Source organism: Micropterus salmoides, unplaced genomic scaffold, assembly GCF_014851395.1.
Source record: "Micropterus salmoides isolate LMB-PRFRI ecotype aquatic unplaced genomic scaffold, ASM1485139v1 Ms_hic_scaffold_15, whole genome shotgun sequence".
NCBI lineage: Eukaryota > Metazoa > Chordata > Actinopteri > Centrarchiformes > Centrarchidae > Micropterus > Micropterus salmoides.
Window position 1 is genome coordinate 13342271 of NW_024040596.1, and position 21032 is coordinate 13363302.

Consider the following 21032-nt stretch of genomic DNA (forward strand, 5'->3'; position numbering starts at 1 on the left):
TATAAACACGCGCAATGCTGCCTCAGACAAAAGCATCAAAGTCTTGGCAGTACCTGGAGAATTCAACATGGGGACTTCAGGTCAAATCTGTTCAACAGATCAATGGGCCACTATGTCACAAGTCAGCAAAGTCTCAGACCGGACTTACCCACATCTTCTGCTCTGTAGTTTGTAATGAACGAATGCAGATCCATTCCACTCATCGCTGTAGAGCTCTATGTGCATGTACTACAGTGCCTGCAAACTGAAGACATAAATCACTGCATGTGAAAAACACAGAGGTTGTACAAAGCTTGATTAAAGACAATATTTCACCTGCACAGGTACAGTGGGGTCATCCAAATGATTAACAGGAGACTACGAGCAAATGCAAATAAAGCCCTTAAAAAATAAAAAATAAACTTTGCCATCAAGGTCTGCATGACATTGCTAGAAAATCAGACTCTCACAAGTTTTAGTGGTTTGGAGGGGACAGATGGTGCACCCAGTGTGATCTGATATGCCGCTGGAACGTCTCTATGTCTTTGTTTTGGATTAAGCTTTGAAAAACTCTGGCCACACGGGCACTGTGTCAGTTGGAGGAACAGATTTAATTTGTAAGTGAAATGAAAACTGACAATGTAATGGATCCATTGAAGATAATTGCTATTTTTTTCACATGTCTCTGGCAGATATAAAGGCTTCTTTTTTGAAATGCTGAGCAAGATTATTAATTTACAAACACCAAATGGCAAGCTAAGGTAAGGATTAGGGACATAATAGCAGCCTAACATTAGTTGTAGATTTCCTCAGGATGAATGTCCACACTTGAGAAACATTTGGATCCAGAGTTTCCAGCTGAAACTACTGGCCAATTAATTGACAAAAAGTTTATCTGCAACAATTTCGATAATCCATCTAATCTTTTTGACATTACATCATTTACTCATTTGGCAGACACTTTTATCCAAAGCGACTTACATTTGAGGAATAACATCCAAGCATCAAAAAAGCAATACAGTAAGAGATCTACAGGTGACAACAGGTATTAGTAAGCGCTATTAGCAACAATCAGGTAAATAACTGGGGAAAGACGTAAGAGTTAACGAATAGTGAAATCAATACAAGAGAATTGTATGAAGACAGAAGAAGAAGAGCACAGGAAGTGCATGTTAGAAGTTAGGGTTATATGTGTTATAAGAGGTGTTGTACTTTTTAGGCAAATGTGCCCAAAGTTCCTTGGTTTCATCTTTTCAAGTGAGAATATATTTTCTGGTCCTTTATGATAGTAAACCGAAAAGCCTACCTTTAGATCTTCGACTGTTTTGCAGACAAATCAAGCAAGTCAAACGACAGAAAGAAAATCATCGTAAAATAGTTAGTTGCAGCACTAATATAGTTCAACAATAACAATGAGGCACGCAAATTTATAAGCTACAAAAAGGTAAGAGAGCTGCACAGGTGTCACGGAGGAGCAGTTGTTTGTCTTGTCACTTTGCTAGGTCTATGCTGAAGTCACACCACTGAAAATATGCCAAACATAGTAAGCAGGAACATTGGTACGTTTTGCAGAGCCTCGTAATATAACTACATTACACATTATAACACACCTGACTAGTATCTAGTCTTTGCTATGAGAGTAAAATGAACATTTACCCACTGGACCCTAGCTTACCTTGCGCTATCTCTCTCTCTCTCTCTCTCGCTCTCTCTCTCTCTGTACGGCGTTGACAAAATTTGTAACCAAGGAAACTATCATCTCTTCTGTCATTGGTTAATTCAACGACGCGAACCTCCTCGGGAACGCCCCCTGCACCCGTCGCAACCAATCAGGAGTGCGCACTGCTTTCCCACATTCCCACTGACGTCATGCACGCTCGCATTGCCTGGGACTGCTGGTGGGAGCAGGGAGCAGCGGAGGGGCTGTCTTCTTCTTCTCCACTGTAGCTTCATGGAGGCGCGTTTCACTCTTACACATGCATGGGACTAAACGACGGGACTTTACCGATGAACTTAGATGCTCCAATGTAGATCCGAGCTGCAGCTCAGCCAGCGCAACAACAGCCCTCCTAAGGTATTTAATGCTTTAATGCCTTTTTTGCCCTTTCACTAACTGCAGAATAATTGCGGAGGAAAACGTGGGGGAAAAATAAAAAATGTGTGCGCAAGGCAGGAGAAGGAATGGGGCTGCTAACGTTACTTGAACTCAGAAAGTCGGGAATTCGCAGTGTAAAGAAAGTGTTTTGTATGTGTGTAGCACAAGACAAACTTTAGGTGTCTTCACAGCGGGAGAGAGTCTAATACTAAGCTAATCTTGATCTTGTGACCGAGTCCTCTGCAACAACGCACACCTTTTGAGGGACCTTCACGCTCTGTCTTCGATGTCGTTCACCATTGGGATAAAAAAAACTTCGCTACCTAACCGACAGAAACTGTTTCGGTGTGAGTTTTCGGGTTACCAAAGAAAAAACCCTAACGTTTCCCTGATATTGCCCTTGAAAGCGTGTTACTAAGTGGTGAAGGAAGAGGCAGGTGAGCTTTACAGTGTGGAGATCTCTGGAATGCGAGGTCGCCTAGGGGCGGAGATGCAGACTCTCTGCCCCCACAAGATGAGCTTAACTTTACCCTCACGTTCACTCGCTGCATTCAAACTACGCCATATTTAATGACCCTAATCTGCATTTTTAAGCAGGTGTGGTTTTTTTTTTTACGCGACTCCCCTTTATTGCCCCGGAAGTTGTCAAAGGATAGTCAAAATTACCTAAGCAAATGCGTTCAAGTGCAGCATTATTTTAGCCTGTTTAATTAGCCAGGTTATTGTCTCAAGTCCTACTCACTGAGGACTTATACCCCCAGACAAGGCACATTTCCATTACCTTGCCCCACTTTGGTTTAAAAAGTAGGTCTGATTTGAAGTGCACAACAGTACACGTGTCTCACGTACAACATAAAGCCCTTGGCAGAGCTTGCTCAGTCTCCAACTTGTATTTCTAATAACCCAGTGCTTATCTGTATGAACTGTGACTAAAATCCCAGTGTGGGAAATGCCATTGCAATAGGAATAGAGGGACATTGCCATTTCACTTGAATCCCTCTGTGCCATGTTGAAGTCTGGATTAAACCTAAGCAGAGAAAACACAAGAGATTGAAGAAGCGGTTATTCATTTTGTTATGATGGATATTCACCAAAGGTCAGGTCTCACACTCTTATTATCACACACACACAAGATGCTGGGAGCAGTGCTTCTGCTCTCTCCTGTTGCCGTGCAGGTGTGGAAAGGTTATCTGCCTGCATCACTGATGTGACCACAGTGCAAGTTCATTTTGTGCTCACTAACAGCGGAAGTGTATATGGCAAATGAGCTCACATGTGAACTCTCTCTCACACTCACTCTGTCTCACACACAAACAACATGTACACACACACACGCTCGGGCAGGAGGAATCTTACTCCCCTCGTGATTCACATTACCACACAAGACACACACTGCCACACAGCTGACAACCATTGAGAGTGGTTTACTGTGGACTTGAAAGAGCAGCAGGATGTTGGTTTGAAGAGTCAAACTCTCCCTCTGTTTTAGTTTTGTTTAGCCCTGTTAGTTCTGCTTGGACTCTAGGTAGTGACATTGTGTGATCTCAAGGAGAGAGGTTTTAGGAGGTCAGACATTCAGCCAAACCATTTGTCAGTATCACTCTTGACACAGGTTTGTGAAACTTTCTGTATTGATTATCTGGGCACTAGTTCTTGTGGAAAAAAGGGAAAAAAAGTTGTTTGCACAAGGAACAACCTTGTGCCTCAGTAGATAAAATCACAAACATGCTTGAAAAATACATTTTGTGTGTTGCTGTGATTGTTTGACCCAGTCTTCAGGGTGAGTTCTTTTTAATGGGTACTGACAACAGTTCAATTGTTTAGCGCCCTTTGGCAGGCCTCTCCTCCTTGTATTTTTTTCACCCCCTAATTCTGGCCAGACATCAAGGCTTAAGCCCTCACCCCTATGTTACTTGTCAGATATGCTTTTTTTTTCTACGATGATCTAAAAGTATTTTCATTTTCAAAGAAAGGAAAAGCATTTCCAGTCTTCACCTCACAGACTGTATGCCTGGAAACAAAATTATTATTTGCCTTGTGTCTGTGCATGCGTGTGTGTATTTAAGTAAAGTGCTGAAGTATCAGCCTCTTCCCTCAGCCAATCAAGAGAAGGTCAGCATCCCTTGTGTGCAATTCAGTCAAGTGGAGCCTTCACTGAGTGGCAGTCAGGTTTTATGTTTTTATTTTATCCGGTGCCAACCTCTAAATTAATCTTTTATTAATCGGTATATTTATAACAAATGCAGAATTTATAGGTATAGATACAGAGATACTGTTCACACTTGGAAGCTTATTTATGATTGACTCTCCATGTTTACTAAACAACATTTTACTGTATAATTTCCATGTGCATTACATTGCAGATTTGTTCAAAAGTGTGAGGGGTTTGGTTTTTTTTGTTTGTTTGGGAAGGACTCTCAGCTACTGTAGTTCTTCTCCAAAGTGGGACAATAGTAATAGTTCATAGTAGCCATCAACCAAAGAAAAGCTTGCATTCATCCTTTGGCGTGGAAAATCTTTTCTTCATCAAATCCCACCGCACATAGCTATTTTCCATTCCACGTTTGTATGGTGTGGCCTAAAGAGAGTTGGTCTTTCCCTCCTGCCTCCCTTGAGAAGAAACCACATGTAGTAGAGTAGAGAATTTCCATTGTGAACTTGTAATATCTATCTTTGTTATAACTTTAGAGACCTATGGAATAAACCATCGAGCAGACCCAATAATTTAAAAAAATGATTCATTCTTGATATCTAAAAGATATTGTGAATATTCAACACAGTATTAGTATGCAGGAGGATTCCAAGCTTAACTGTAAATCATGAGTTTGCAGCCCACTCCTATAATAGGCGTGCTTTCCCCTCCTATGTTAAACTCAAACCAATTAAAGAACCATACTGCATGTATAGAGTGTATTCATCCTTGCAATAGCTTGTGTTGATAAGCCTTGACATGTGTGGCTGCTGGCTGATTGTTGATCTAACTGGATATGTAGATAGATTCCTGAAAGAGCCCCAGATTTCATGCTTTGGTTGGATCCCGGACAGCTAAAGATAATACTGAACACAAAGCACGTCAGCTCTTTTCGAGATTAGGTGCACAATAGATTTTTTTTGTCCAGTAAAAAAGCCCTCCATAGGCCCGACATGCTGACTCTGTAAGAAGCCCCCTTGTCAGTGTCTGCCTTGTGGACAGCAGCAATGAAGGGACAGTGCTTTCCTACTGCGCCACATGCAGCCTTACTTCTAGAGACTAACTACTGTCTATCTATCTAGGGCCTAGCTGGCTGCAGAGTTACCTCAACAGGGCACATAATACCTTGTTGAAAATTTGAGTGTGCTACTCACATTATCACCCCAGGCGAACACACTCTTTTTACTGATGGTAAAAGGAGGAGTGGTAAAGGAGTCCATCCCGGTGGAGAGCAAGACATTACAAATAAGCACCCCTGAAAAACACTACCGTAGCCTCTACAGTTATAAACACATGTCGTAGTAGTAGTAGTAGTAGTAATACATTTTATTTCTATAGGGCTTTTCAGGACACTCAAAGACACTTTACAGTAAAAACAGAAGTTATGTACATTTAAAACACATTAAAAACATAAATAGCATAATATAAAATATTTGAACAGTAGATAAAAACATGTGGTGCAGAAATAAGAGCAAAGGGCGACCATATAAATAACAAACAGCAGCAGGTGTAATATAACATTATTAGATGTTAAAAGCGAAAAGAGTCCATGTCGCTGCAATCTCGGATGTGTATGGGTAAGGGAGGGGGCTGCAATGGTGAAAGCTCTGTCGCCCCAGGTACGGTGCTTGGTTATGCCCGAGAGTGACAATCTGTGCTGGATAGTGACTTTTTAAGCCAGTCTGACACACTAAGCTTCTATTTAAATAAAATAGTTTACATTGGCCTAACACAAGTCCCCAAGGTGAACTTCTTTTGTCCAACCAGTCATGTCGTACTCAAAGAAGTCCATTTATATTGATGTAAACCATAAATAAAACCGCAAAGCCTCTCAGTAGTTCAACAGTACCAGCAAAACATTTGGCATTTCCTACTTGAATTATAACTTAAAAAATAAGTTGATTCTCAAGTTTGTTCATTAATTTGTGACATGTGGTTTGAGCACATAAGCTCCAAACATACACTTAGGCTGTGTCCTTCTCAGTTTAGACTCAAAGAGCTCGTTTTCTGGGATCAGGTATCATCCCTGAGTGGTATGTGAGTGCACTCGGTGGCTGGATTTAGTCAGAAGGTGAAGGTATCTCACCAATGTCAGGTTACATGACCATGGGTGTTACACTTGTTCCCAGACTACAACTGAAAACTAAAAACAATCTGCAGGTTTAGTCTGCCGTCACCAGTATCCATAAAACTCCAAGAAGCGGGGATTCTCTTCTTAAATGTCAAGGCATTTAAAAGACTGCTATAAAGTAAAATGAACTCTCACTGAATGAAAACGGTGAATTGTTGACATTGGAAAGGAACAAATACAGTTCAAGAACATGACATTTAAAATGGCATTTTATAGGTCCTAAGCTTTGCATTTGGTTGGGACGCAGGTGTGGGCTGCGCGATATCAAAGCTTATACTGTATCTTTTCTTTTTCTGTCAGAGTAAATAGATATAGGCTTAGTGACAACATCAAAGATTAAAAAAAACTGTTGCCTCAAGGCAATGGTGCACATATTGATATAGCTTAAATGAATAAGACACAGCTCTTTAAGGTTTTATTTCTACTCTAGAACAAAGTTTAGTTAGTGGATCCCAAAGAAGCAGAGGGATATCCCAGAACATCCAGCACTTTTCTGTCTGATGTCTCTAAGTGTGGATAGTTCACTAGAAACACTGATTTCTTTGCTACCAGCTTACAAACCCATCCAACCAGCGAAAGGGCGTGCTTTTGTCTCAACTGTTTTTCTGGCATCTAAAGTGCCCTCTCCTCTGCATGCACCAGTAACCATGAACGATGCCAAGCCCTCTTATTTTCAGATGGACGTTCACTCCCAGGTGCTCACGCATCATTTAAGATTTCCTGTTGTACCCGTGGTAAATCCATAAATGCTGAAAAAAAACATTATTCACACATAGTAAAAGAGTTGCACATTTTTTGTTGTTATTGAGATCAAACATTTTTTAATGTTGCTAAGTTAGACATTGGTAATAAAAGATTTGCTGAAGTATCCCTATGTGAAATGATGAACATGGCGGCACCCACACCAGCAGGATATATATTCTAGGCAATGCCTCAAATAAAACCATACCTACCTCTGCAGGACGTCATACATGTCCTCCATGACTCATTGCATAGTACAACTAAAGGGGAATTTATCTTGCCAACTTTTGATTTATTTTTTCAATTAAATCCCCTTTGATAGATTATCCATATGGTGCCGTCTAACAGAACATTCCCTTCAGTATGCAGTGACATTGAAGTCAGAGATATTCGCCTTTTGTCAGTCTGTAAGAGTACCAGGAAATTTTGTTAAGCAATGCCAAGAAATTTTAAAACGTTTGGCTACCCAATTAAAGGTATACTCACCTGAACTAAATCATTGTTTTAAAAGGCCAGCTTGTGCTGGTTCGCTGACCTGACATTTACTTAGGTAGCTACATTCCTTCTGTCTTTCTGCATCATGGTTCAGTGCAAGCCAGTGTCCTGATTCATAAGGAACAGGAACTGATTTTACACATTTCACATTCTCCCGTCATTGCTCTGATTCCCCAGGTTTTATTCTTAGTTGTGTATTATCCCAGTGAGTGAGCAGATTATTTTATTGCTAAAAATCCTGTTGTAAATGTGGATTATCTTCTTCTTCAACACAAAATACCATGGCAATTTCACCATTTTTGCCTAACTTTACTCAAGCACACTCTGTTAAGTGGAGTAGGCAGAAGTCTCTGAAATATTCTACCCAAGCCTGTGAGATATGTATGTTAGTTCTGTCATCAGTAATGGTTAACATTACACCAGCTACAAGATACAAGGTTCAGTTTGAACAGTGGCATGTTAGCTTTTGATTGTTCACTGTAAAGAATAGTTTGCAATACCCATGATTTTTTTTTTACCATCATTGACTCTTGTTGTGTTATTTACAGTAACCACCCAAATCAGAAAACACTCACATTTATCTACCTATCACAAGATAATTGCAAAATAATCTCTGTGCAGAACAACTAGTCCTTTATTTATCTACATTTTTCTTTATTTTGGCTTCATTCTTTCCATATGAAGGCAAATATTTATGTGAAGTTGGTGTTAGATTAGGCCAATGCCAGGCCACCTGCTGAAGGGACATGACCAGTCTGAGGTGTACAGAACTATAGACGTTTTCCAACTTGTAGGCCAGAACTAGTGGAGGCTGAGAGAAGTGGCAAATACAGTGTTGGTTTGTTATTTCAGTTAGTTTAATTATTTATAATACATTGTTAGCAATGTCTAAAGACCTGCGAAGATTAGGCAAATGAACCAGCTGACGTAGGCCTATACAGTGTACAAAGCAATGCACAGGCATCATTATTTGTAACTACTATCCAAGAGCAAAATTTATAAATGAACATCAGATTTGACTAGAATAAAATTAAAAACTATAGGCTATGCTTGACTATTAAAAACAGCTTTTTTGTGTGGAAGTATAATGAAGAGACACACGATAAAGATTGTTACAAATTTAATAACACACTGGATAAGACCATCAAGTTCTTAAAATAACTCCAGCACAGAGAAAGCAACACACAAATAAAATCGTGACAGTTTGGAAGGTTATTAAAACATTTCCAGCCGACAAGAGCTGCAGATCAGCTGCAGCGTCACGTCTGTGTCTGCCTGAACGTCGGAGGAACGGGATTTTAACTAGCTTTATTACCTGCTGTAATCAGCTGTTCAGCTTGTTTTGGAGAAGAAGAGACTGACTTTGGCATTGTGTAAAAAGCTCCTGACTGATGAAAACTTAAAATAACAACTGCGCACCCAGTAGCCTATTTAGCATAGCTCTATCAGCTGTTAGCTATAAACACACCGCTGCACACAGGCAGCTATTTCCGAGGAATAAACTTAATGCCGACATACAATCTCAGACCGACATTGCCGAGACTTGTGTAGCTATTTGACTGTTGATTGTGATTTATTGGTTTGCAAACAACGGTGGACAAGAGGAGCAGTAGTAGAAAAACAGCCAACATTCTCCAGTTAAAGCTAGTAGCCTCTAGTCGCCCATTCAGAAATTCACTGCAAGCTCTGCCCCCCCAAAGTACCGGTCTTTGGCTCTTAAGATTTATTGCTTATTGTCTAGAACAGTCTGTTCAATACACTGAAGAACTGTTTTTTGCATAGCTTTAAGCCTGAAGACCATAACACATTTGTACAGATGTAGCACTTGGAGCTTGTCAGTTAAAATGAACAGCCGGAGTAGTTTTGTGTCAATATAAAGTGATCATCTGTACATCCTGCAGCAGAAAAGCTATTGTAATTTCCAGAAACTACTCTTGATCACTGTCAGAGATGAATTTGCTCATTGGCATTTTAGTCCTACTGCAGGTGTTTGGATTAGTTTGAAAATGAGGTGGAGTTTGACAGGCAACATGCTGACAACAGTAGAGTGCTTGTGAGATTGGTGGTGTCTTAAAGCAGCTGCATGTTTCACTTGGCTCTGATTTGAGGTAGCATGAGTAAACAGTGGAGACAGGAATCTAATCTGGATTCAACATGTATGGCAGCCACTGTGATTTGTTATTCAGATTTTTTATTTTTTTTTCCTGATGAACAGTTGAATGATACTTTCATAAATAACCGATGGTAATAGATAGTTTATCTGTTCTTGGGAGTAATCTAGTAGTATATCTATTGGCTCACAGTTGTCAGAGAAATCAGAATACACCTCACAGATTTCAATGTAAATTCTACATCCAACATTTTAGGGTATTGATTAGCCATTACAAGGTAAACGGCTAATCATGTCAAGCTTCACTTTTACTTTTTAGATCTGACAGCCAAAATAAGTTAGATTTTGCATATCTCCATTTCATCCTCCATATTTGTTTTCCCTTGATTGGTTGATTTTTGATGCCTCTGTGCATACTCATGATACTCCATTTTCAGTTGTTTTGCACAAAATAGTGAAATACAATCATATAGCTGAAATATGCCCTCTAACTTTTGCAGGCATAGCCATATAAAAAGTCATTGAATAAAAACCTGCCAGTGGTAACTGGATTGGGAGTGAAAAGATATAGGTGAGCTCCACGCCAATGCGAGAACACAATTAGACACAAACAAAACTGAAATGGATCAGTGGTCATAATAATAATCTCGTGCACATGAAATGTTAATTAATATGTCAGAGTGAGGTGTATGCATAGCAGTAAATGTAGAAGCCGTCATTCTTTTATCTCCCACATTGATCACAACAAACTCACAAAATTGTCCTTTTTCATGTTGATGCAGGCCACTAAGCTAAATTTATACAATTCATAACAGTGATTGATTATTTTTCTGGGGGCAGTTCGTCTCCGGCTGTAATCAGTCTTAATAGAAGGTGCTGAGTGGACTCAGTTATTCACCTCAGAGACACCATGCATTGTGAGAGTCAGGACACTGCCAATAGCGGGACATTTCTTATGCTAATTTTCCTTTTCATTATATCCCATTCGGATGATGTCGGTATTTCTGTCAAACTCTCCGAATCCTGCATGACATAAAATCTAAATATGATCATTTTGATAATGCTCAGCAGTGGGGAAAATGTTTGACACAGTGAATGGGTTGCATGGGGTTGATAAAACCGCAGTACCGATTTAAACGCCTTTTTTAAGTGAGCTGTTAAAGGAGGTTAAAAAATGATCGGCCCGAGCCGTGATCAAATTCTTTGAGTCAACTTTGTCAGTTTGGCTTTGTGCAGTCTTCCTGTTACACAGCGACTCACTTGTTTTGACTTCTCTAGAGATGTACAGAGCATTATGTTATAGGCTAATTCCTTCTTGGGAAGCATTGCTGCTGCGTCTTATTTGTTTGCATTGTAATTGTATGCAGAAAGGCATTAGGGTGTTAAATGTATTTTTCTAACAATGTATGACAGGATCAAGTGCGTCTGTCTGGCACAAACTCTGATTCTATTTAAGGGATTTACATACATACATACATCGGAATAATTTATGCCCTGTTCTGTCACAATATATTAGTTTTGGTGACACATTGGAGACTTCAGTTGAGCCACCCTGCTCCCCATTAGTTGAGGTGTTGTTGTGAGGAAATGGTATTGAAAGTGAATGATCATTGTAGGAAGTTGTTCACGGAAAGTTGGTCCTGTGTTTTTACTGCTGCACAGTGCAAACATGGTTTATTTGGTCTGCGGTCATCTTCCCCATGTCCTCTCTGAGTAAACATATCTTGCTAGATAAAGTGCAGCTCAGGGAGTAAGCATGCGGTGCATGCCATTAGTATGCGTGTGTATTTGTGTGTTGCTTAGACTAGTACAATGACTGTGTTTCCTGCCTTTTACTCAGAGACAAACCCTGCCCTGTGGATACACATGCTCAGATAGGCCTCAGGTTATTGCAACATTTGTCAGGGTGAGGTTCAAGGTGTGAGGCAGGCATGGGTGCAGCTTCTGAGCGATTGCTTTTGTATGTCTGCTTTGTTAAGAAGGTCCAGGAGATGCTGTCAGACTGTTGTCTCCACTCCATATCACCTCGTACTTCTCACCTTGTCTAATCCTTTATCGACAGAAAGACAGGTACGTGTCTATTTAAAGGATGCTACATCTACAGGCATTCTCTGTCGCTTATTCTGGGTAATTATCATAGTGGGAATAGTGTGTGCATGTGAGACTGTTTCTGCTCTGGATAAGAGACATTCCTTTGCTGTTGGGTGTGTCAGCTGTTGAGAGTAGCAGAAAGTTAAATCTCTAGGGATGTAATAATAACATAATTATTATTATTTGTCATCCTCCTCAAATATAATTTTCCACACGTGGCATCTACTAAGAAGTCACAGTATGCGGATACTTGGGAGTGTACCCGTCTGAGGACAAGGTTAATCAGTGACATGCGGTATGTATGGGACCATTGGTATATTTGTTACCCACATTCTCAAATCAGCTCAGAGCAATTACTTTGTGAGGGCTTCAGTCAGCACTTCCTAACCATGTGTTTAGTCTAACAGTGTGTGCAGTAGGGGATTTCAGAAATTGTTTCAGAATCCAGTGACTTACTGTAAAAACATAATGCAGCTGTTGTGAATGCTATTTGAGCTGATGCAGAAGCGTTTTTCTACCTACGTCTTCATTCTGGGGATTTATTCAGGCCGTAATATATTATTGTTCATCTTGGTGAATTCTGATAAATTAATCTGGAGCAGAAATAGTTTGATTCAGTGAAGTCGCTGTTTTGAAAAAATCAATTAGTATTGTGGGTCCTTTGGGATGTTGTTGAAGCTGTTGAGAGATTAGTAATGGGACTGCCCCCCCCCCCCCCCCCCCCACAAAGCTTTCACATGGTACATAGTGCTGCTATGTCACTCTAGATAAGTTTGAAGCAACTATGTGCCACAGGGGCCTATGACGGTTTACATTAAAAATACACCAGATGATTACACTGATCAGCTCCTCCAGTTGAAGTTGTGCTAATCAGTGAATATCTCATTTGGTCAACTCCAGCTCTCATCGCCTCATGACTGTCCCTCTTCTAGTTTGCCATGGTCGATTCATCTTAGATATACAGTCTATATTTCAAGCATGTACTTTGTTTGACCACTTCATGTTTGTTTCAGACATCCTGAGAGGTGCATATGGAGACGTAGAGGTTTAATGGGATGTTAAGCTTGATACATGGTGAAATATTTATTAGCTCACTGCACACAATGTAGCTCCTACAAGAGAGTATTTTGTGATTTCACTTAATAATGGATGGATACCAAGTTTGGTTTTGTATGTGGAACTCAAACAGTTTTAGGAAGAAGGTAATTTACTTTTACTTATCACTTCTTTTGTCTCCAAAAAGAGGTGCAGTACACACATGAGACGTTGCTTGTTGTAGGTTCTCTAAGCGGCTCTTAGCTCTGTTGTGCTGTAGACTATGCCGCCCTTTTTTAGCTCAGCAAGTCAGAGCAATCAACATTTGAACTGCTGCTTCTCCAAGACTCCCTGCAATTGAGATTCAGGCTAATGTATAATTATTTCTCAGCTCATCTCCATTTGTCTCTGTTGAACATCTATGACCTAGTGTCACTCAGCCTCCTGAAGACAAATCTTCCACCCGCTGACTGACAGACAATGGGTCTTTTGACTTACAGAAACACTGCGTGTGTTCAGGTGATGGCAGTTTATCTCTTCTGGAAGTAGAAAAGAAATAAAGGGAATATGTCAGTCAGTGCAGTTATGTGCACTTAAGTCACCCGGTTACTGTCTGATTTTGTGCAGCAAGCTCATTTCTTAAATGTCATGCAAGCAATGAGGGATTAAGAGACTAACCTGATTTCTCAGCCATGCATGTGTTTTACCAGGTTTCCAACTGTGTTTTTTATAAGCGAACATGACAAACACTTCAGACAGGTAGTATAAGTGTGACAGCAATGGAGTGGAATGAAAAAATACATCCTTGAAACCAGAATAATCAAATCAAAAGTCAGACTGAAACAGAAAAACATCTAAATGGGTTGGTATTAATCGTTTAAGTTAAAAGGATATTTGTAAAATTCTGATACATGAACACAGTTATGGAAACCGTGTGCTCTTCTACAGTAGGGCCTGACTTCTCATCGCACATTCAATCCAATTGCTGTCTAGAAACAAAAACAGTTCTTCTGGGTTCAGCATGGTAAATCACCAGTACACTTAAATATGCAGTCTTAACTAAATTTGTGCCCTGAGACAGATGTGCCTACTGACCAGCTGCATGTAAACCCAGGAGTTACAATAAGCGTGTTACTGCGGTGCATATAAATATGTCCTCTGGTTTCCTGCTTTAACTTGATTTCTCCTAGTAACCTGGTTTCCTCTGGGCGTGTAAACGTAGCCTGTGTGACAGCTGATATTATATTTGCTACTGCAGTGCTACTTGGGGAAGGTGACACAAGGCACAGGTGGCTTTCGGAGAGATCAGAGCGCTGATGAATTTATGTCTGCGGATGAGGTTGATGCAGGGAGGCAGTATTTGAAGTAGATCTGTCAAACCTCTCTTAAGCAGCATTTTCTTTCATTAACATTGGGCACTTTAACAGAGTTGGTATATAGTGGTAATATTTAAACAGATATTAAAGCACCTTCCCCCATAGCTTCTGTTTCCTTTCCCTTCCTAGCACCATAAACTGCATTTGATGTGGGAGAGGGAGAGTCACGGAAAGAGGGGTTGCATAAGAGGCTCAGAGGAGTGGCCGGAGACTGAGGTCAGTAGATCAGATCATGTGATCCGATGAGTCAGGGCGGGGTCCAACTAAGGCTTTTCTTGGCAGACTTGGAGACACTGAAGATTATAATACTTTAAAGGGGAGATTAACCATTGACTAGAAAGAGTTTCTAGTGAAAGACATGCATATTATTCCATGATGTATAGTAATAAATGTTGTTTAAAGTAACCAGGTTTGTTGTTATTAAGCTATGCTCAAAGATCATATAATGCTGTCCAGTACAGAGGGTTTATTTTCTGCTTAGTCGAGGGAAATAACCCAAATGGTAATAATTACACACTGGTTTGTTTAGACCAGAATGAGGTCATCTTTACTCTGTGGGAACTACAGTATGGTCCTTAGGCATTATCCTAATGACAGCCTTGAAAGCTGCACATATTGTGCTAGCTTCCATTAGCTTCTCACCTACTTCTTGGTCTTGTGCTTGCTCTTCAAACTGTCTAAGAGCTTGGCATACCAAACTTTTTTACCGCTAGGCAGTTCAGCATTTGGAGTGAAAACACAAAGGGAAATGTTGAAGAACCAGTCAGCCGAGCGCCTATAGGACTGTGGTAGGTTGGCAGCAGCTTCGTTGTCTTCATTCTTCTCTCAGAGCTGCTGAGAACTCCGAGCTGAGCAGAGTGAAATAATTCTGGACCAGAGTTAATGGGGAATTTCAGAGGTAGGCTCTCATCACAATTTTTCTTTGCTTAATGGTGCCTTCAATAGGGTTTGCTTTCCTTTTTGTATGTTGGTTTTTCTGTGGTTCTATTTCCTACAGTCTGCTTAGTGTGCACTTTCCTACAGTGAGGTTTAGGCTGCTGAGAAATTTTCATTTGGGCAGATTATAAACACAGATTTTGGTCAAGGCGTGAGGATATTTGTTTTTTTTTCACTAGTAAGTCATTTTTCGATTGAAGGTGTGTTTTCTCAAATAGTGAAGGGTTACAGAAAGACTCGATAAGGCACATTTTATACTTAATCTATGGTGACTTTAAATGACAGTTACCATCAGGGGAGGGGGAGGGGGAGAGAGAGGGGGAGAGAGAGAGAGAGAGAGAGGGGGGGGGGGGGGGGAGGGGGAGAGAGAGAGAGAGATCGGCTGGCCGGCCAGGCAGCAACTTCTGTCTGTGTTGTTCTCCTCTCTGTCTGTACAGACGTCAGTGAGGAGTTCTGCCAAATTCAGACAGTTTTCCCCATTTCCTGTTGCTGTGTTTTCTGGGAATCAAGTGCCATGTCCTTGATTCAAAGGCTGTGGTGGAGGTGGGCGGTATGTTGCAACACTATGAATGAGCAGGAGAGGAATTTGGGAGACTGACAGGGGGGACACATGGAAGGTCCTGTGTGGACTCACATACTTGGTAAAGTAGTAAAACCATGTCTGTCATTTGGGTTATGGCTTGGTTCAGCTCAGACACCTTGAAATGCTCACGCTGCCTTGGTGACAGACTCCCAGAATACCTCAGGGTCACACTTCGTCCAAATGTCTGAGGGACCTCCCACGTACTTAGTCCTCCCCCGGGCTAATTCCTCATCCCTGGCCAAAAACCTTTATGTTCTCACTGTAAACAACCCAGCAACACACAACCAGCTCGCACAAACTGGCTGTCAGCCTGAGCTAAATTATTCCTTACTCGTGTGTGTCTGTGTGCGCACGCGGATTCGAGTTAGTGAGTGCTTTTACATGGCATGAGAACTTAAACATATTTCAAATGATGTCTTTCAGCATGAATTTGACTAATACAGCAAAAGCTATGGTATATCAGATCTTCCAATCGGCCTCAGGCTGCTATTATGGATTATGAATGTAATAGACATAGAGGGAATATTCCGTTGCTAGCGGCAGGGCTATTTTGTAAATGACCATATGGTTATTTAATGGTGATTTTAGTAGCGGATATTACTCTACATATTCATATGTAAAGATGTCGGCACACGTGTCTGGTTTAGTAAAGTAAAACATGCAGGTCAAGATAGATCTGTGTTGGAACAAACAGCAGGAATATGTCTTTGTACTTGAATCTTGGAGATGACAGCGGCAGTGGATCTCTAAGGCAGTAAAAGTCATAGCAAAATCCCCGTTTCCCTAAAGTCACATACCTCCCTGTGTTATTAGATCCAATGCTTTTGTCTGCAGCTGCAGCCCTGAGCTGTGCCATCGCAGCCTTTAGCTGCCCTGTCGGGCTCAACAGGCTCCTTCTAGTAAATATGGATCCACCTTGAGCAGCGTTCCCCAGACACTCTCCCCGTCAACAGATATAATAAGACCATAACTATTCTTTCTACTTTCTCATTTCAATCCTGGACAAGAGGCCAGAGAGAGAAGGAGACAGGAACACCTTATCTCTTCTATCTGCTGACTGGTTTTTTGTTTTGTTTTTTCCAAAGGCCTGGCCTCGCTGATCTCCTTCAACTTCTCCACTGCATCTTATACACACGTATTATATTCACCTGTGCGCGCACATGCTTGGTATTTTAGTCATTGTATTGCACGGGATTTGAATTTCCATTGTTTTGTGTCTTCATTGGAGTCGTTGGATGTTGTTCTGTTTGTGTTGTATTTTCTTTTTTATGTGACTGTAATGCACACACACACATCATTATTTAACTCATGTTAAGGCCATCTGGCACTGATTTGCACTGTCGTAGACGTGAAGCATCGACAGTCTTTTTCCCTTTGGGCCATATGGCATGTGTGGGTGTGTGTTTGTGTATTGCTGGTGGTGGCGTGTGACCATTGATAGTCACTTCTTCAGCATCACTCGCCTGTGCATATCGGGGAGTGGTCGACTCAAGTGTGTATTTATGACTGTAGTGTATTTGCACATACATACACAGTGTGGTATGTATGTACAAGATGGTGTGGGTTTTTTTTATTTGTTTTTTTTTTCTCTTTCAGATGAGCGCCTGTGCTGAACAGTTCTGTGTGTGTGTTTGTCCATACAGGAGGAATGCCAGCTCCTGAGCAGAGCCCAGTGACGGAGGAGGGGCTTCTGCTGACCATCCGCAACAGTTCAACTGGCCGCAACATGGAAGCTGACAACACCGCCAACAACATACTGGCCTCTGTCAAAGAACAGGTAGCGTGTTTCTTCCGTTTATGCTGCGCTAAGCCATTGATTCATGTTACATCTCTCATATTATGGCACTGTTAAAGCTTTTATGAACCATTTATGTACTGTGACATTTATAGAATGCTAAATTGTCTGGTTACTCACATATTGTACTCAAAAGAAATCCAGTATGTGGACATTTTTTTTCTTGCACATTTGTGTCACACACCCTGTTGTCACTGTAATCATATAACTCACCTCTGTGCCACCGAGCCCAAAAGAGAAAGTTGTCATTTCTTTGCGTGTGGGATGATGAAAAGATTTTTGTTTATAGCAGAGCTGTGGTCGGCGTGGACTTCTTTATTTATTTTTTGTCTTGTGGAAAAATTGCATTGGAGTGAGCTTGACTAGGAGCTACTGATTCTTTATTGCCTGCAGCCATGTCCTGGCTTGCATCAATGGACAACCAGGAAGATCGTCTCTAGCAGAGTTTGTGTGCCTGTGGAGGGACATGCCCTCTGACTCACTCACTCAATCTATGCCTGCCTCTCTGTGATTCATCCACACTCCCTTCTGTCACACACACACACAATCCCCTTTCCTCTGTGGCTTTGCTCCAACCCACCATATTCCTGGGAATCCAGCACAGGGCAAACGGGGCTAAAGAGATTTTGCTCATTATTAATGTTAATTCCCTGTTATATCTCACGTATCTTTCTTTTTCCCGAGTGACACTTTAGTTGAGCTACAGTTAAATTAATTGAATGTGTTCCCTGGTATTTATTATCAAACAGAAAGTCCCATTTAGAGTTGCTGCAGGAAAGTGTGTATTGTTTACACGAGGAAGGAAGGAGGGAGGGAGGGAGCACCTGTCGATGTCACCTCCTTCCCTACAGTATTCCTCAGTGGCTGGTCCGGTTAGAGCAGATACCAGTGCAGGCAAGCAGGAAGAGCAAGTAGCCTGCCTGAGCTGTTGCTGCGTGCCTCAGAGGGGATTCCTGCTAAAGAGTGAAGACTGTAAAATGATCGTTCTCCTCAGTATTTAACAGAGTTGGAGAGGCAAATCAGAGGGTGAGTGAGAGTGAAAAGATGGAGGTCAGAGACTGGCTGGTGTGCGAGTGTCGTTCCCCCCCCTCGTGCTTTTGCGTGAGGCTTTCCTGTGATTGTTGAGAGGCAGACCTTCGAGGGATCCTGCCGTCGATGTAAACATGCAAGTCTGCTGTGCTGTAGCTATGGTCTCGGTTAGGGCTGGGGTTTAGGATTACTGGGTGTTTGGTAAGTGTTTACTCTACTGGCTCTACTGTCTTTTATTTATTTAGTTTTGGTCTTCTTTGCCTTTCCATTGGCTGGTTTCCCTTCCTTCACTTGTCTTATTCACTCCTTGTCTTCCTTAGTTTTTCTTTCTCTTTTTCCAAACTTCTGTTTCTGTCACTGCACGAGTTACAGCTGCACTGCCTTTGCCCAAATGCCCAAACAAGGAGAGATTCACCAACATATTATGATCGCATTCTCTCTATGTGTTCATTTGTCTTCCCTCTTTCTTCCAATCTGACTGCTAACAAGCCCCAGTCTTTTTGCTGTTAATTTGGTTCTGTCGTGCTGCTGTTCCTGGTTATTAGAGTCCTGCCTTTGCTCCGTGCCTACTTAATAGCACTGATCCACCATCTGGATGACACATCCATAATGGTTTATTACAGACCCCATTTAAGTGTTTAAATGTCAATGTTTTTCTTGCTACCCATTTCCACTTGCTTTGAAGAACCACACATGCAATTTGTCAAGCCTGGCTCATCCACAAAATCTACAACTGTTAAGAATTAACTTTACAAATTTCCCCTTTTCAGTATTTATTATCTTATTAAAATGTAATTTAACCGAAGGGGTTCTTTCGAGGATTATCTAAGACCTAGTTTTTTGTTTTTCGTTTTAAAAAAAAAAATCTGTTTCATCTAAAGTGTAATTGAAGCAGTGGGAGGCTGTGGCACTCATCCTGACAGACTGTCTTTTAATTCAGCAATCACAATGCTCTTGTGTGTCTTATCTATATAGTTCCATATTATCTAGCAAAAAGACCACTTGCAGTACATACTTAAAATCTGAATTTAAAGTATGTTAAAAATGTCCTTTTAGAAGAGTGTTTTCTTTATTCTATATATATCTTATATCTGTAAAAACTGAAAACGATGAGCCTTTTTGGGGGATGCTGATTCTTCACTGAAAGTATAATTGATTTAATGGCATCTGACGTGGATGTCAGATACCGCTTCACTGCATGCCAGATGCTGCCTCAATATAATGGCATGATAACAGTATGTTACAGCGCTAAATGTGACAGTGTTTTCTTTTGCCTCATTTATTCAGAGAAAATGTATCTTCTTTGCTGCATATCCGGTTTCTTTCTGCTTCTCGACTCAAAAAAAAGGGCAGGGTTATAATCCTGAATTATCCAAGGAAATCACTTTACAATAACATGGGCATGCTTTGTTCACTTATTCTCATGTGTGTTGATTGCCACATGTAATCAAGTGGCTTTTAACGACTTGGCTATTAGTTTTACAACAGTTTAATGAATACAGTGGTTGACTGCATTTGGTCTAAGCTAACACTGTGTGTATTTGCATGCATATAAAAATATACCATATCATCACCTGATTAGGAGAACTCTCTACAGTGCAAGCTTGTAAACAATGCAGGATTTTAAATATTTTTTTAAATTGGCTCTGCAAATGTTTTTATCGGCAAGGAAATGCATTCAGTACAGTCAATTTGTTCGCAAACTCACAAATAAAATAATAAAAGTTTAACTCCTCTTGGGTAGTAGCTATCTGCTACAAAAAAAAGTACATTACTACCGCTAAGGGAATGGTGAGGTGTTCTTATGCACACATTTAAATGCACATACTGTAGCATATGGATGAAAACCTTTTATAGGCTAGATGTTGGAGTATTCTGGCAGTAGCACCTGGAGCCATATTCAACAGCCTTTTGAGATCAAGCCAAATCTGATTTTGAAACAAGTATACAGGAGGTTGTCTAGTAAGGAAGCCTGTGGTAACAAGTGAGCAGGCATCAGTGAGTGTGAGGTCAGGTCTTTAAAGAGTATTGATCACTCTGCCCTCATCTCTGCTTACTATCTCATCTCCCAGGAGAGCAGTAGCTGCAGGAACGTTGAGCTCTTTAGTTGCATCAACTTTGATTTCGCCCTCACCAAGAACTCCTTAATGTATACACGTCTTCAATTGGTTGTTAGTATGCCTATTTTAGTTATGTTAGTGTTTCAGCATCAGTAGGCTGGGGGATCGGAAAGAGTGGGAGGCATGGTAGGTGATGACGTGGCTTGTGCCTTCCTGACAGCTTGCACGTTGTTTGACGGTAAACCTGCTATGTATAGTTTGCATTAAGGGTTATTATTAACTTGAAATGTCAGGGCATATTGTAAACACAGCACATTTGCAGCCATAAATGACTCTGCATATAAAGCAGATAAAACTCCATGAGCAGGTTTTTTTGTGCTAATGT

At 40.9% G+C, this 21032-nt stretch overlaps 2 protein-coding genes across 5 annotated transcripts in view; one reads left to right on the forward strand and one right to left on the reverse strand.

Moving 5' to 3' along the window:
• LOC119904035 (coiled-coil domain-containing protein 148-like) overlaps window positions 1–1592 on the reverse strand; it is a 29192-nt gene extending 27600 nt beyond the window's left edge. The window contains exon 1 of the mRNA XM_038720406.1: window positions 149–1592. Coding sequence (XP_038576334.1) covers window positions 149–203 — 55 coding nt within the window. The 5' untranslated portion in view covers window positions 204–1592. The remainder of the gene's footprint in view (window positions 1–148) is intronic.
• Window positions 1593–1867: 275 nt separating this feature from the next.
• Window positions 1868–21032, forward strand: part of pkp4 (plakophilin 4) — a 75529-nt gene continuing 56364 nt past the window's right edge. For 2 of the 4 annotated variants that reach the window (XM_038720402.1, XM_038720403.1), the window contains exons 1-2: window positions 15112–15142; window positions 17407–17540. In XM_038720402.1, the coding sequence (XP_038576330.1) occupies window positions 15127–15142; window positions 17407–17540 (150 nt within the window). In that variant the 5' untranslated portion in view covers window positions 15112–15126. Of the gene's footprint in view, window positions 2054–15111; window positions 15143–17359; window positions 17541–21032 lie in introns of those variants that run through there. The other 2 variants (XM_038720405.1, XM_038720404.1) reach the window with 2 other exon arrangements.